Below are 18314 nucleotides of genomic sequence, written 5' to 3' on the forward strand. Positions count from 1 at the left end.
AGTGTATATCAGTTTATTAGGAGTGTTCAGTAAATTAAGCAGTTTGCCTGGACAGTTCTACACAAATGGTTTCCATGGAACTGGCCAAAGCAGCAACAGACCACTTATCATTCACATATGTTCTGAAGATGCAGTGAAATAAGTATTTATTTTTCCATGAATTGTTTATGTTGATGTGTTCATAAAATGAAATGCAGATGTAGTGACTGTTCAAGTTCTTGCACTGCTGTTGGTTAATGGACTGCATTCATATAATGCCTTTCAATCTGATTCAGAAGCTCAAAGCACTTTACAATGATGCCTCACATTCACCCATTCACACACACACTCGCACATCGATGCTGCCATGCAAGATGCTCACTACATACCGGGAACTAGGAGATTAATAACCATGTCCACGGGCCCTGAGTGATTTTATTTTTTATTTTAGGCTGACTGTCAATCTTGCAAAATGTGAGTTTGCAAGGACAGCTGTTACCTACTTGGGTCGTGTAGTTGGTCAGGGAGAAGTTCGCTCTGTTGCAGCTAAAGTTGAAGCTGTTGAGGAATTTCCGGTTCCCACTACTAAAAGAGAATTTATGCCTTTTCTTGGACTGGTCGGTTATTATCGCTGTTTCTGTAAGAACCTTTCCTCAGTGGTTTCGCTGTTAACCAACTTGTTGCGCAAAGATGCTAAATTTGTCTGGTCTTCTCCTTGTAAGCAGTCTTTTGAGAGTGTGAAGAAGCTCGTCTGTGCAGATCCGGTGTTGGCTAAACGAACCATTTCAGCTGTGTGTGGATGCAAGTCATGTGGGGGCTGGAGCGGTCCTGATGCAGTCGGATAATGCTGGTTTGGATAGACCTGTTAGCTATTGCTCAAAGAAATTTGATAAACATCAGCTAAATTATTCAACTATCGAAAAAGACACACTTATGTTGATTTGGGCCCTAAAGCATTTTGAAGTGTACTGATGTGGCGGTGCCACAATTACTGTATATACTGACCATAACCTCTTAACGTTTTTGGCCTCTGTTAAGGTGGCTAATTGGCGTTTGGTGAGGTGGTCTTTGTACCTCCAGACGCATAATTTGGACATCAAACATATTAAGGGGGCAGAAAATCTGGTAGCGGACATGTTGTCACGCGCCCCTCTATAGAAGTTGCATGGCACAGGGTTCTGGAAGAACCTGTGTTTTGTGGAGGGGGGTGTAACGGCCCCTGTGGCCGTCTTGGTGTGTTTGTTTTACGATGTCTGTTGTGTGTTTTGAGGTCCTGGCCACCAGGAGCCGCTGGTGTGGTGCGGTCGCCTTTGCTGCTGCTGCTCCTCCTGTTCCTCTTCTGGATCGTGGCTGGGAGAGCGGTCACGGGCATCTGGTCCTGGCTGGACTTTTTCATCGCGCTATGTTTTTGTTTTTCCTTTTTCTTATTCTAATAATAAATATTGGTTATTGGTTTTAAAAACCCTGGTGCTCTCGTGTGTGCCTCAGTAGTTTTGTTGTGGCTTTTAAGCCGGGTCGTAACACTAAACCATCCACTTCCAAGGTGTTCCTGCACATCACATGTTTTAGCTGCATGTGGGAATCTGTATTCTTTTATGGTGAAGTTACGTTTTTTCTTCTTTTTCTTATTCTTCATTAACAGAGATGCACTGAACCTTTTAAAAAAGCCATCTGTCTGTAAAGACACCTCTGCCATGGTTGCACCAGCAACCCCGAAACCAGTCCCACCTCCAGCACCTGTTCCTGCCCCCCCAGGAAGCACACTCACCATACCACGCCTCTCTGTACCAGGCAAACCAGGGGCACCGGTGAGCAGTCTTTAATCTCACACACTCAGCTTGGTGTCTGTCTTATTAGAAAGGTCCATCTTTTTCCTCTGATGTATTATTTGCACAGTTCGGTTCACTTAAGTTATCAAAGAAGAATGATAAAGCAGTGAGTCTCAATGAACAGTTAGCGCTTCACATCACGAGGTGTTTTGATTTGTAAAATTCTAACTCACTCAAAGAGAGGTTTTCTGTGGATTTTGTTTTGTTTGCACGATCCAGTATCTCCCAACGCAATCTATTTTTCCTCTTTTTTACTCCTTTTGCAGACACACACTGCTGACATTTCTGTGTTTTAGTTGCTTTGACACAATACAGAATTGAGCCCAACTCATATTATTAATTGGCTGATATCGGCTATAAGCCTTTCATGAACATATTGGTATCAGCATCATTTTTGACCTTTTATTTTACAGAATAAACACTTTGGCTGTTTGTAAATGGTGCCATTATGTAGTTTGTCCAGCAGAGGACATTTAATTTTTGTTGAATACGAGTATGGCCAGGATCCACAATGCCCGTTGGCCACACTAGCTACAGAATACAGAGACAAAGTGACCACCTGCCATTCATTTTTAGTCAGAATGGGCATTTTACAACAAAAAGAGAGAACTGGTTGCCATGCCGCCAGCTAGGTTGGACCAAAATAGTTTTATACAAGTACTGTGTGATGCAACATGGTAACTGCCAATCCTGGTGAAGGCTGCATGATGTATGCTAGCTGTTGGTTATATTTATAGTTATCTATAATAAAGTTCATGTTAAACTGTAGAACGTCAAGCCTCGATTACATTTCTTTGTCATAATGGTAGATAACAAAACAGTATGAACCATTGCCGCTTTCTAATGTATGTATTTTTACTACCTAATATTGGTATCATAACGGTCCCCAAAAAATCCATATCAGTTAGCGTCTAATACAGATGCGTTTGGGTTCTCTTACTGTATTTAAAGCCATCTCCAGAAACTTAATTTACAAGATCGCCAGATATATGGTGCATGCGGAAAGTATTCACAGCACTTCACTTTTTCCACATTTTGTGAAAGTGTTATTCCAAAATGGATGAAATTCATTTTTTTTCCTCAGAATTCTTCACACAACATGCCATAATGACAACATGAAAAAAAGTTTTTATGAGATTTTTGCAAATTTATTAAAAATGTAAAAACTAAAATCATATGTACATAAGTATTCACAGCCTTTGCCATGAAGTTCAAAATTGAGCTCAGGTGCATCCTGTTTCCACTGACCATCCTTGAGATGTTTCTACAGCTTAATTGGAGTCCACATAGGGTAAATTCAGTTGATTGGACATGATTTCGAAAGGTACACACCTGTCTACACATAAGGTCCCACGGATGACAGTGCATGTCAAAGCACAAACCAAGGATGAAGTCAACCGAATTTTCTGTAGACCTCTGAGACAGGATTGTCTTGAGGGGCAAATCTGGGGAAGGGTACAGATACATTTCTACTGCATTGAAGGTTCCAGTGAACACAGTGGCCTCCATCATCCAAAAATGGAAGAAGTTCGGAACCACCAGGACTCCTCCTAGAGCTGGCCACCCATCTAAACTGAGTGATCGGGGGAGAAGGGCCTTAGTCAGGGAGGTGACTCTGTCAGAGCTCCAGCATTCCCCTGTGGAGAGAGGAGAACCTTCCAGAAGGGCAACCATCTTTGCAGCAATCCACCAATCAGGCCTGTATGGCAGAGTGGCCAGATGGAAGCCACTCCTTCATAAAAGGCACATGACACCCCACCTGGAGTTTTGCCAAAACGCACCTGAAGGACTCTCAGACCATGAAAAACAAAATCTCTGATTTGATGAGACAAAGATTGAACTCTTTGGCTTGAATGCCAGGTGTCTTGTTTGGAGGAAACCAGGCACCATCCCTACAGCGAAGCATGATGATGGCAGCATCATGCTCTTGTGATGTATTTCAGCAGCAGGAACTGGGAGGCTCATCAGGATTGAGGGAAAGATAAATACAAAAATGTACAGAGACATCCTGGATGAAAACCTGCTCCACAGCTCTCTTGACGTCAGACTGGGGCGACGGTTCATCTTTCAGCAGGACAATGACCCGAAGCACACAGCCAAGATATCAAAGGAGTGGCCTCAGTACAACTCTGTGAATGTCCTTGAGTGGCCCAGCCAGAGCCCAGACCTGAATCCAACTGAACATCTCTGGAGAGATTTAAAAATGGATGTGCCCAGACAATCCCCATCCAACCTGATGGAGCCGATGGAGAAGAGGTGCTCCAAAGAGGAATGGTCCAAACTGCACAAAGATAGGTGCAACAAGCTTGTGGCATCATATTCAAGAAGACTTGAAGCTGTAATTGCTGCCAAAGGTGCATCAACAAAGTATTGAGTAAACGTGATTGCACGTGATTACTTTGTTTTTTATTTTTAAAGAAATTGTCAAAAAATTAAAAAAAAACTTTTCATGTTGTCATTATGGGGTGTTGTGAGTAGTATTTTGAGAGAAACAATGAATTTACTCTATTTTTGAATAATGCTGTAACATAAAATGTGGAAAACTTGCAGTGCGTATGAAAGGGTGGATGATAGATAGATTTGCCTGTGTGTCAACAAAACTGGTGTAAAACCATAAATCTACTTTGGTATTTAAAGCAGACAGGTGTTGCAGAGTGCTTTTAGGGCTGATATGCTTAATCAGCATGAAAGGGACACTTAATCATTTTTCAAGCATGAACAAAGTACTTGAACCCAAGTTGTCAGCTCCAAGGTGTTGTCTGTGTTTTGAAATGATTCTACTGCAGTCAGTTCTAATCAATCATTATCTCATTTTAACAAAGTAAGGGATTCTCCACTTTCTTTGCTCTGTCCACTTTTCCTTCCCACCCTGCCCCTTTTTTCCTCCTCTTCTCTCTCTTGGAGTAGGTCAGGGAGTAGAGCAGGTTGTCTATTAACCCCAGTGTCAGTGTGTTCAGAATCTCATTGCTCCTGAGTGTTGAGGTGTCCTTAAAGCAATCTATTGAATCCCAGAGTGTGTAGCTCATACTTCACACCTCAATCGCACCCACAACAGCCAATATAGAGTCCATTCAAAAAGGAGTGGAAAGACATCTAAACTTATCAAATACCATCCCTGCCCTGCTTCTGTAAAAGTCCTACTGTTAACAGTAATGATAATATTAATAATAGTAGCAACAGCAATATACCTGCCTCGGTGAACCCCATCCTGACCAGGTCCACATAATCACGGGTACACTGAAATCACAAGTCTATAACTGCTTTATTATATGGTAAACAAGGAAATTGGGAGTTTGTCAAACATACTAAAACTGAAAAATCAATCTCAAGTTTCAACTCTTTATTATTACTGTCATACTGCACCAACTATCATCCCATCGATCGACTGGAGATGCCTGTTAAGTCCGTGACGAAGAGTCATCAGGCTTGTTTTCTTATAGAGTTCGCCATTCGCCTGTCTATCTTCCGCGTAAAATCGACTACTCTGTCAAGCATCCCGTCTGTCATAAGTTTCAAAGTTGGGCGCACGTCCCTTTTCAGTGACGTACTTGCGAAACAAGTCGGCTGCTGACTGTGTATTTCTGTGGGTGTTCTTCGCATCTTTTTTGTGTAAAATCCGTTTTAAGTCAGCGTCACTAACAGACGCAAACCTGTCTTCTGCCATCTTGTCAACAAACTGACAGCCAAAGTAGGCATTGTATCGCGTTCTCTGATTGGTCGTTATCGATAGAAGGCGTCGCTCGATTAGCTAGCACTACGCTGCATGCGAGGTGTGCCTGTTTCGCACACACGGTCTACACGGCTCCACCAGCGCTCAAATTGGCATGTGGTACAGCTCAGAAAGTGGCAAATGGGCCAATCAGAAGTTGGCAAAATCTCATACCATATTATTATAATAATAATAATAATAATAATAATAATCAAGCTAAAATACAATTTTTGTTTGAAACTGTTGAATGTTTGGACACTGCTTTCAGTTCTCACCCACATCATTCCACAGTCTCACCCCATAAAATGACATGCAGAATCTTTTCTTGTTTGTACGGATTTTATTCATTTTAAAGTTCTTTTTCTCTCTTAATTTATATCTCTCCTTTGATCCCTGGACAATTTCTGTGTGTTTTGGTAAAAGGTTATTTATTTATTTATTTATTTATTTGCTTTGTACAAGATCTGTGGTGTTTGGAATTTTTCCTAGTTTTGACTTTAAGAAGCATGATTATGGTCTTGATAGCCAACGTTATGAATAACCTGTATTGCCCTTTATGTAAAAATAGTTAGTGATTTTATTGAACTTGTAGTTATTGTCCCAGATCTCCACACAGTAATTGAAATCCGGTAAGACAATGGAACAGTGTAGGATGCGGAGTGATTTGTGATCCAGATCATTTTTTGCTTTGTTTAACACTGAAATGCTTCTTGATAATTTGGTTTATATATATTTGATGTGTGGTTTTGAACTGATTTTCTCATCCTACTAAGGGCAAAGTTGGGGGGTTTTTCTCACCTAAATGGATGCTGCACTCACTGCAGTTTATTGTCTGGAATAGCCCTACATTGCATGTCAGAGTTTCTAGAATTCAAACATTTTAGGTTTCAGCTTTTTTTGTTTTTCACCACTTTCATCACTTACATCAAATCTACTTCACTGATTCTCACCATATAGGTAGATATTAGGGCATTGAAGACTCCATTGAATTTTAGAGGTAATCCATAGTGGCGGACATCAGAAATCTTGGATTGCTCATTAAAATTTATTCATCATCTCAAAATATGCTTTACTCCTATTATTTACATCTCCTTTCCTGCTATCTTCCTCCTTAGGGCACATTCACAGAGATCCCAGCCTCAAACATCCGACGTGTGATTGCTCAAAGATTAACGCAGTCGAAGACCACCATCCCCCATGCTTATGCCTCTCTTGACTGTGACATGGCTGCTGTCATGCAGCTCCGCAAAGATCTGGCTCAAGGTGAAAATGCAAGACTTTTAAGGAGGTTTTTACATTGATGCTACTCATTACAAGCACATGTGTTAATGTTGTGTAATGTCCTGAATGGTAACAACTGGAAGAACTTTGTTTCCATATAGCCATTTTTTAAGAATTTTCAGATGCCTGCATTTTCAAGAAGGACAGTCTTTGACCAAGCTTTATTAGATTACATTCTTTTTAGATGACCGTATTTTCCGGAATATAATTCGCACCGGACTATAAGTCACACACTTTTCTTTGTTACGAGCTCTTTAATTTGTGGTTTTTGTGCATTATTATATTGTTTTTTATTATTATTATTGGTACCATTTATTCTTTTATGATTGGAGTTTATTTTGTACTTTGATTCTTGTGAAAGTAATATATTAATAGTGATTATAATGACTGTTATTAATAATAACAAACTTGTGAATGTTCTATATATAAATCATATCAGAGTATAAGTTGCATGCCTTCCCAAAGTTGTAAAAAAAAAAAAGTGACTTATACTCCAGAAAATATGGTAAATTAGTGCAGAGTACAGGTACATGGCTAAAGAAACGCAGTTGACATCTAACCAGAATTGTAAAAAAGCAGTACCAAGTGCACTCCAGTAATATGTGCTTTTAGGAGTGAGTTAGACGAATAGGAGATGGATAATATACAGATGTGTGGGTGATTCTTAGACTACGGGCACTTATGTCCTTTGATCATATTGTATGAAAAACAGAAAAAAGGGGAAATTTCACACTTTTATAGTTATCTTTACAATGAAAGTGTGTTAAGAAATTTGTTCTAGTAGTCTATGATGACTTTTTCACCTTTTTTCAGCATCATTATATGCAAATATTGCCGTTTTGTGCTTGTCCCACACCCAGACTTTTGATCTTCAATGATAAAAATGAATGGTAAAGAAACGTTTTTTTCTAATGTTTTAAAATATCTCTGAATAAAATATCAGTAAAATAATCAAAACATAATTGGGGTATTCAATGTCATACAACTGTTGTGATTTTTGGCTTATTTGTCATGTTTCTCTTGCAATCGAAATTGATCAGTTTTTGACTTGTATTTTTGAAAGCTTACTACAACAGCTGGCAGTTTTTTGTTTGTTTGGGTTTTTTTTTGGCTTTACTAATTTTTCAAACAACAGACTTCCAAATCTCTCTGCCTGATGTATGAAATCGAATAGTGAGCTCACCGTTGTTGGTGAGTGTGAGTGCAGTAAAGTTTTCCTTTTTAGAGTTGTTTAGGAGACCTCTCATTTTCCAGAAGCAGAGTAATTTCATGGTTAGGTTATTATACCCTGTGCAAACAAAAGATTGGGATACAATATAAGAACTGCCCTGTCTGTCTGCCTCACCGTGAGTCTTGTAACCACAACTCCTCCTCAACTGGTTGGTGGATGTCAGGGAAATTTCACACAAGGGTAGCATACCACATGAAGATCTGCATAAATTAAATCATTCTGCTCAGACTTCTTCAAGGGGTCGTAATTGATCTTTTGCATTTGATTGATGAATCAAATGCAAAAGTACTATGATACTGACTTCCTAAATGCAATACCTCCTAAACTGGTTTATAGATTTCATTGAATCTTCACACAGTGGTACACCATATGAAGATTTGCATGAAGGAAAACTGTTCTGGTCCAGCATTGTCAGCTGGAGATAATTGATGTTTTCATGTTTGTTTGTTATATACACATATCACATTTATCAGTTATATAAAAATTCAGTAAGATATATCTTCTATTATACATCCCAAATCTAAGGTGGAACCCTACTAGTGTAAGGTACACCTAAATAGCTTAAAAAAAAGCAGAGCCACTTAGGTGCCTGGTCTTGAGAATCCCATGGGAACTCTCCCTACCTACCTAAGCGGCTCGAGAATATGGACAGCATGTATATAAGTGACATATACACAATCAGGGCAGTTAACAGCATATACAAGAAATATAGTTACTACATAATATTATAGGAGTTAGCTCCTGAATCCTAAGTGTTCATACAGGAGAAGATTGTAGTATACATCTACCTAGTCTGGAGACTTGTAAAACTAAATTATAGCTAGTAGGCTAAACTATAAATCTGGTTGTATTATTATAGAAACAGAAGCTATGATGTAATATGTTTCAGTTTCTATCTAAAGTTCACCCTACTAGCTAGGTTATAGTTGCTACTATAGGATGACAAATTCCATACACTACATGTTTTCTAATGGAAACCCCAAATTTAGATACTATGTGTTCATATCTATTAAAGAACCCATTAAACTGAAGAACCACTAAAATATACACCATGTAAAAGAGTTAAAAGTAAAAAAAAAAACCAAAAAAAAACATCGTGAGCCAACAAACCCACTGTTTGCTTGCTTACACATTTTGAAATTTTGGGACTTGGTTGATTATATCATGATAAAGACAATGTATAAAGTTAACAAGAAACTCTTGCCTCTACATGTCCAGGAACTGTTTAAAATGAGGGAGTCCTGTTATCACCTGAGAGGAACATTAGGATTTGACAGCTTGAAGATTCGAACTACTGTAAAAAGTCAGTGCATCTCCGTCAAAGGTGTTAAAATCTGGAATAACTGTTCTGATTGTATTAAATTATCTGGCACTTTGGCTGCTTAAGACTTTATAAAAACAATATAATTTCTTATAATAGTATGATAAATTAGCTTAACTGACTTTGTTACCTTTCTTCTGTTTTATGTGTGCGTTATACTGCTGTTTGTTCGGCTGTGTTCAGATATTTTCTTTTACTGATTAATTTATATTGTCTCTGCTTTTCTTTCTTGTCTTTTTTTTTCTTTTTTGGTATTGTATGGGTGTACATATATGTGTATATAGCAACTGGTGAAAGGGGGTGGCGTTTATAAGCTTTTGCTTCAGCCTTCACCCTTTCAGCCACAGAAAACTGGGAAATTGTTTGAGTATTTGATTTCTTTTGTTTGAGTTTTTGTTTTCTTTTGTTTTGTATTATGAGAGATTCTTGTGTTAAGTATGTGTGTGTGTGTGTGTGTGTGTGTGTGCACACCAAATAAAATTCATTCATTCATTCATTCGTAAAAGTGCAAATCTTGAAAGTAGGCTAACTGTAACCAGATGAGCAACTGTTATTTTAGCAGTTAACTAGCCTAGCACACCTTGCTAGCTAGCAAAGCTGAGCAAAGCCGGTAACAGGCGTATAAAGTACAATAGCGTTGCTTCACCTTGCAATAACAGTCGTAACAACAAATACATATAACAACAAATGCAAACAAATATGTGTATTAATATTAGCTTCCCAAACAGAACAGACTATGTTGTTAGCTATGACAAATGGTACTGCAGCCGACTCGATAAGCTAACATTAGCTGCTCGGTTTAGCTAATTGTAACCCACTCCTCCCTGTTCCTTCATCCCTGCATCCTGTAGATGTTATCACTAATATAATAATATTAAAAAAGGACAAAAAAGAAGACATTTGTATATATTCACAACCATATTGTGTGCTGAAGTGTATGATATAAGTACCGCAATGAAAGGATACTGAGGTGGAACAAATCCCAGCTAAGGAGAGCTCGGGCTCGCAGCCACAGCGACATGTAGGCCAGGGTAGCATGTAACTGGCTCGGCGGAGAGGGATCAATTCCAGGTCCGCTAACGGCGACAGTGGTAGGCCTAGTTACCACTTTCAGTGACAAACTCATTGCAACGACGTCTAACTGACATATACATAAGGCAAGTGTAGCCTAGGCAGGTTATTTGAGAAATAATAGCTAGTAGGCTAAGCTGTAATTGTAGCTATGTTACTATAGAAACAGAAGCTACGATATCATATGTTTATGTATAAACAGACCTGTTGGACTCTTCAGCACAGAGGTTAGCTAGTTTAGTTTTAGCATCACAAAAGGTTTACTGTCAACGATAGATAATACATGCACACAACTAATATGACTGAGCAGGGGTATTGTTTTGTAAGTTCGAAAATAGATCTCTAGTTAATCATCCTGTTTTAAGGTATTCAGCACTGTCTGGTCCTGCACTACTAGGCTCTCACCAGAGTTGGCTATGATGGCAGACTGAATCCATCTAAAACACTGTGGTGACCCATGGAGAAGGGGAGTGTAGTAAATACTAAGGACTGAGTCATGTTTCACTGTAAAGTCACTTCTTAGCTGGAATATTGTCCCAATGTGTAAATGTCTTCTTTTTTTTAAGCTCTGCTCAGTGTTGTGCTGTCACAAACGTTGTTCTTGCTTATTCACAGTTGCCCGGAAAGTGATGTCACAGTTGACAGTGTCACCTTCAAAATTCAGTGCATCACATTCTATTGACAGTTTCTCTGTGGAGCTGCATGGGTCTACACTTAATTACTGTATTTTCTGGAGTATAAATCTCTTCTTTTATTATCAGAGCTTTACTTTGGGTTTTTTGTGCATTGTTGTGAACTCAGTCACATGGGGTGTGCAGCTAGTACATTCTGAGTGCTGGTCCCAAGCCCGAATAAATGAGTAGGGTTGCATCAGGAAGGTCATCCAGCGTAAAACAAGCCATAATAACCATGCAGAGTACAAATTTAATTTCCATACCGGATAGGGATGGGTATTGATAAGATTTTATCGATATCGATTCTGCTTATGGATCCGATTCCTTATTGATTCCCTTATCGATACCTCTTGTGAATTTTTGTACTAAAAGTAGGCTTTACGGTTTTCTATGTATTTCATTGAGTCTTAAAGTAAATAAATATGAAATTGGTCACTGTATCCTTGATCTCTGGACATAAATAAAAATAAACAAAACGGTGTTTCGCTTTGAAATTATTAATTCCGACTGGATTCTATCGTTCTAACTTGACTCGGCAGAGAGCTGTGCAGCGTTTGAAGCTGTGTGAACAGAACGGAGGACGATTCTCGTTTCTTTCTTGCAACAAGACTGGAGTCCCAGTTAGTGACTTTAATCCCCACAAAAGTGACTCACAATTTCACATATTCAGGGATGAACGTGGTGAAAAACAAAAAAAGCTGAAACCCAAAATTACCCCCCAACACCACCTGCATGAAAATGTTTGAATTCTAGAAGCTCTGAAATGCTATCTGGGACTATTCCAGACGATAAACTGGAGTGAGTGCAGCATCCATTTAGGTGAGAAAAAAAACCCAACTTTCCTTATTCATATTCATTCCAGTAGTATTCTGCTCTTACTAGGATGCAGCAGTTTTCTAGCTTGGCAGATAGTTCTGGAGGAAATCACTGAAGAAATTAACACATTGAAAATATGGTTTGACCGAAACAAACTGTCATTAAACTTAAATAAGACAGGGATGAAGTGGAAGTGGAAGAGTCACTAGGTGTCCACAGGAAACATTTATGTCTGTATGTATGTATGTATGTATGTTCATTGTTAGTTGGTTTTATATTTTCAATATAAATCACTCCTGCCACCTTTCTCCACCCACTCCACTCTGCCTGCACTCTCTTCTTCACCTCTTTACCACACTCTCCATTACTTTGAGCAGTTGACCCCAAATATTTAAACTCATCTACTTTCACCACTTCTACTCCTTGTAACTGCACTATTCCACTGGGCTCCCTCTCATTCACACACATGTACTCAGTCTTGCTTCTACTGACTTTCATTCCCCTTCTCTCCAAAGCATATCTCCACTTCTCCAGACTAGACTCAACTTGCTCTCTACTCTCACTACAGATCACAGTGTCATCTGCAAACATCATAGTCCATGGGGACTCCTGTCTGATCTCATCCGTCAACCTGTCCATAACCACTCCAAACAAGAAAGGACTCAGAGCTGATCCTTGGTGTAATCCCATCTCCACCTTGAATGAGTCTGTCATTCCGACTGCGCATCTCACCGCTGTCACACTATTCTTGTACATGTCCTGCACTACCCTAACATACTTCTCTGCCACTCCATACTTCCTCATACAATACCACAGCTCTTCTCTTGGCACCCTGTCATAAGCTTTTTCTAAGTCCACAAACACACAATGTAACTCTTTCTGGCCTTCTCTGTACTTCAACAGTATTCTCAGAGCAAACATTTCATCTGTAGTGCTCTTTCTCAGCATGAAACCATATTGCTGCTCACAGATCTTCACCTGTTTTTTAAGCCTAGCTTCTACTACTCTTTCCCATAACTTCATGCTGTGGCTGATCAACTTTATGCCTCTGTAGTTACTGCAGCTCTGCACATCACCCTTGTTCTTGAAAATAGGAACCAGCGCACTTCGTCTCCACTCCTCAGGCATCCTCTCACTTTCCAAGATTTTATTAAACAATCTGGTTAGAAACTCTACTGCCATCTCTCCTAGGCATTTCCATGCCTCCACTGGAATGTCATCTGGACCAACTCCCTTTCCACTCTTCATCCTCTTCATAGCAGCCCTCACTTCTTCCTTACTAATCTCTTGTACTTCCTGATTTACTCTCACCACATCATCCAGCCTTTTCTCTCGCTCATTTTCTTTATTCATTCAGCTCTTCAAAATATTCCCTCCACCTTCTCAACACACACTCCTCACTTGTCAGCACATTACCATGTGCATCTTTTACCACCCTAACCTGCTGCACATCCTTTCCAGCTCTGTCCCTTTGTCTGGCCAATTGGTACAAGTCCTTTTCTCCTTCCTTACTATTCAACTTCTTGTACAGCTCGCAATATGCCTTTTCCTTCGCTTTTGCCACTTCTCTTTTCACCTTACACCGCATTCCTTGTACTCCCGTCTACTTTCTTCATCTCTACGACTATCCCAAAACTTTTTCGCCAACCTCTTTCTTCTTATGCTTTCCTGGACCTCTTCATTCCACCACCAAGTCTCCTTGTCTTCCTTCCACTGTCCATATGTCATACCCAGTACTGTCCTAGCTGTCTCCCTCACCACATCTGCAGTACTTTTCCAGTTGTCCAAAATTGCTTCCCCTCCATCCAGTGCTTCTCTCACCTGCTCGCTAAATTTCACACAACAGTCCTCCTCCTTCAGCTTCCACCATCTGATCCTTTGTTGAGCTCTCACTCTCTTCTTCTTCTTTACCTCTAAATTCATCATACAAACAACCATCCTATGCTGTCTAACGACACTCTCTCCTGCCACCACCTTACAGTCTCTGATTTCTTTTAGCTTGCACCTCCTATAAAGAATGTAGTCCACCTGTGTACACCTTCCTCCACTCTTATATGTTACCCTGTGCTCCTCCCTTTTCTTAAAGTAGGTATTCACCACAGCCATTTCCATCCTTTTTGCAAAATCAGCTACCATCTGTCCTTCCCCATTCCTATCCTTGATACCATATCTACCCATTACTTCCTCATCACCTCTGTTCCCTTCACCAACATGGCCATTGAAGTCCGCTCCTATCACCACACTTTCATGCTTGGGCACACTGTCCACCACCTCATCTAACACACTCCAGAAATCTTCTTTCTCCTTCATCTCACAACCTACCTGTGAGGCATATGCACTGATGCTATTCATCATCACCCCTTCAATTTCCAACTTCACACTCATCACCGTGTCAGACACTCGCTTAACCTCCAACACACTTTTAACATACTCTTCCTTTAAAATGACCCCAGCGCTATTTCTCTTCTTGTCCTCACCATGGTACAACAACTTGTACCCACCGCCGATGCTCCTGCCCTTACTTCCCTTCCACTTGGTCTCTTGCACACACAATATGTCTACCTTTCTCCTCTCCATCATATCAGCCAGCTCTCTCCCTTTACCAGTCATACTACCAACATTCAAAGTCCCTACTCTCATTTCCACCCTTCTAGTTTTCTTCTTCTCCCGCTGTTTGTGGAAACATTCTCCTCCTCTTCTTTGTCGTTTTCACCCAGCAGTAGCCCAATTTCCACCGGCACCCTGTTGGGCAACAGCACTGGTGGCGGATGTTGTTAACCCAGGCCACGACCGATCCGATATGGAAATTTGATTCTTAGTTTGCATAGTTGGGTTGGCTTGTTTTACGTCGGATGCCCTTCCTGATGCAACCCTCCTCATTTATCTGGGCTTGGGACCGGCACTCAGAATGTACTGGCTGCACACCCCATGTGGCTTAGTTGTTCAAAGGAAAGCTGCGCTGCAGAAAAGTTGATTATAGACCCGCTGCAGGGTCTGTAATCAATGTAGAGAAATTATAATTTTCCTGACAAACACCCCCAAAAACAACTGCCACTCTAAAGGACCAATAAGGGAATCGTTAAGTAAAAAGGTTATTGATGTCGGTGGATCGAATAATTTCTTAACGATACCCGAAAGGAACCGAAAAAACCTAAAGTGAAAAGAGAAGTGGCAAAAGACCATGAACTATGCTGTTTGCAAATTACTTGATCTGTAGTGAAGAGTAGAGAGCAGGTTGAGTCTAGCATGGAAATATGGAGATATGCTCTGGAGAGCAGGGGATGAAAGACAGTAGAAGCAAAACTGAGTACACGTGTGTGAATGAGGGAGCCCAGTGGAATAGTGAGGTTACAAGGAATAGAGGTCATGAAAGTAGATGTTTAAATACTTAAATATAAGTCACAGGACCTCCCAAACTATTAAAAAAAGAAAACAATGACTTGTACTCCTTAACACAAGTTGTTTGCATCTGTAAAATACAGTTGTGACTAAACATCTAAAGTCAGTAATTTAGATGGCATCTACACTCATCTGGCATTTTTGCTTCTCCGTTTAGAAATGATTGTTTTGCAGAAAATGCACTGCTTTGTGTATCATGATAATTTAGCGGTTTTCTACAGGGCACATATTTTTACTTGATGGTAGCACTACCTCTGTCTCATTAATTGTCACCATTGCAGGTAATATAAGTGAAGCACTAGTGCTGATTTTTTTTATATGAGTTTAAATTAAAATTTGATTATAAATCAGATTAACAGACTTAATTTATGTTGTGTTCTTTTCAGAAGACGTCAAAGTGTCTGTGAATGATTTCATTGTCAAGGCAGTTGCTGTTACGCTTAAAGTAAGTATTATATATTATACCTGTTGTTATGTCAGCCAAAAATGTTGTGTTTTGTCCATTTTTTATTGTTTTGCAGCAGATTGCAATAAGTTGGTGATCCAGCTTGAGCTGAAGGAATTTTCGAACAATATTTAGCAGAATACTCAAAAACTGGCCATTGTATGGGTCTGGATAAAGTGGCAGAGCCTGGGAGTTTTTAATTTGTTTCAACATTGCAATAATGCAGAACTAGCTCTGTCCTTTGCTGCATTTCCAGTAAGTCCTATAGAATTTGTCTTTGCTAAAATTGTGTATATTGCCATAACATTAATTTCCCCACAGATATGCAGGTTGTTAGTCTGTCGCTTCTTAATGGAGTTCAGCGAGGCACATACATATTTTGTTCATAATTTTTGAGGCAACTTGGATTACTAATTTGCATATTGCGCCTGCAGGTTATCTCTGTCTTCTTTGACATTTTATTCATTTGTAAGGTAAACCAACTGTTTTCAAAAGCCATGTCTTTATGAGGCTGATGTGATTATTGAATCAGACTGATAACTGCACTAATTTAATGTTATGAGGAAATTACACAAACATCAGTCTTCCAAATTCATTAAAAACAAAGTCTGAAAGACACAATTTCATGATGTTGAGGAAAGATGTCATTACTTCCTTGAAATGTTTGAACCAAAATTGAAGTTAAAAAAATGTACTGTATTTTCTTGGGTTATTTTCCTTCATTTGTTGTGAAACTTGTGTATGTCCTCCGGTGAATTTAACATAAGACTTAATTCGTACACAGCATCACAGGAGCTTGACATTTGCACATTGTATAATGTAGAAAGTATCAATAGAACACAACTCTATTTTGAGTAAGTGGTTGCTGTGTGAATCATGTGCTTGCATTAATATATGTCTGTATAAATGTTCATTCCATCCATAAATGTGACAAACATAGCACAAGAAATGTCTACATTTCCATATATATATATATATATATATATATGTATATATATATATATACACTCAACAAAAATATAAACGCAACACTTTTGGTTTTGCTCCCATTTTGTATGAGATGAACTCAAAGATCTAAAACTTTTTCCACATACACACTATCACCATTTCCCTCAAATATTGTTCACAAACCAGTCTAAATCTGTGATAGTGAGCACTTCTCCTTTGCTGAGATAATCCATCCCACCTCACAGGTGTGCCATATCAAGATGCTGATTAGACACCATGATTAGTGCACAGGTGTGCCTTAGACTGTCCACAATAAAAGTCCACTCTGAAAGGTGCAGTTTTATCACACAGCACAATGCCACAGATGTCGCAAGATTTGAGGGAGCCTGCAATTGGCATGCTGACAGCAGGAATGTCAACCAGAGCTGTTGCTCGTGTATTGAATGTTCATTTCTCTATCATAAGCTGTCTCCAAAGTCGTTTCAGAGAATTTGACAGTACATCCAACCAGCCTCACAACCGCAGACCACATGTAACCACACCAGCCCAGGACCTCCACATCCAGCATGTTCACCTCCAAGATCGTCTGAGACCAGCCACTCGGACAGCTGCTGAAACAATCGGTTTGCATAACCAAAGATTTTCTGCACAAACTGTCAGAAACCATCTCAGGGAAGCTCATCTGCATGCTTGTCGTCCTCATCGGGGTCTTGACCTGACTCCAGTTCGTCGTCGTAACCGACTTGAGTGGGCAAATGCTCACATTCGCTGGCGTTTGGCACGTTGGAGAGGTGTTCTCTACACGGATGATGCGAAGGAGATGTGTTGCACTTCATGAGGCAAATGGTGGTCACACCAGATACTGACTGGTCTCCCCCCCCCCCCCCAATAAAACAAAACTGCACCTTTCAGAGTGGCCTTTTATTGTGGGCAGTCTAAGGCACACCTGTGCACTAATCATGGTGTCTAATCAGCATCTTGATATGGCACACCTGTGAGGTGGGATGGATTATCTCAGCAAAGGAGAAGTGCTCACTATCACAGATTTCGACTGGTTTGTGAACAATATTTGAGGGAAATGGTGATAGTGTGTATGTGGAAAAAGTTTTAGATCTTTGAGTTCATCTCATACAAAATGGGAGCAAAACCAAAAGTGTTGCGTTTATATTTTTGTTGAGTATATATACGAGGTCTATTAGAAAAGTATCCGACCTTATTATTTTTTTCAAAAACCATATGGATTTGAATCACGTGTGATTACATCAGACATGCTTGAACCCTCGTGGGCATGCGAGAGTTTTTTTACACCTGTTGGTTACGTCATTCGCCTGCAGTGTTGCCACAGTTACTTTGAAAAAGTAATCCAATTACTGATTACTCCTTGAAAAAGTAACTTAGTTACTTTACTGATTACTCAATTGTAAAAGTAACTAAGTTAGATTACTAGTTACTTTTTTAGTTACTTTCCCCAGCTGCCGACAACAACCCACCTCAACATGACAATGATACCTGTTTTGCCAAAACTTACTTTATAGTCACCCTTTCTTAACTTCAATGAAAATAAATACTTGTTTTATAAAAAGTACAATAAAGACCTCTTTCTTGACCTCA

The 18314-nt window shown here is 39.6% G+C and overlaps 1 protein-coding gene across 2 annotated transcripts in view; it reads left to right on the top strand.

Moving 5' to 3' along the window:
* pdhx (pyruvate dehydrogenase complex component X) overlaps positions 1-18314 on the top strand; it is a 64765-nt gene that overhangs the window by 23130 nt on the left and 23321 nt on the right. Inside the window, exons 6-8 of one of the 2 annotated variants that reach the window (XM_034176841.1) lie at positions 1622-1787; positions 6633-6780; positions 15697-15755. In XM_034176841.1, coding sequence (XP_034032732.1) covers positions 1622-1787; positions 6633-6780; positions 15697-15755 — 373 coding nt within the window. The remainder of the gene's footprint in view (positions 1-1621; positions 1788-6632; positions 6781-15696; positions 15756-18314) is intronic. The other variant, XM_034176842.1, reaches the window with a different exon arrangement.

This window comes from Thalassophryne amazonica, chromosome 8 (assembly GCF_902500255.1).
Source record: "Thalassophryne amazonica chromosome 8, fThaAma1.1, whole genome shotgun sequence".
Classification (NCBI taxonomy): domain Eukaryota; kingdom Metazoa; phylum Chordata; class Actinopteri; order Batrachoidiformes; family Batrachoididae; genus Thalassophryne; species Thalassophryne amazonica.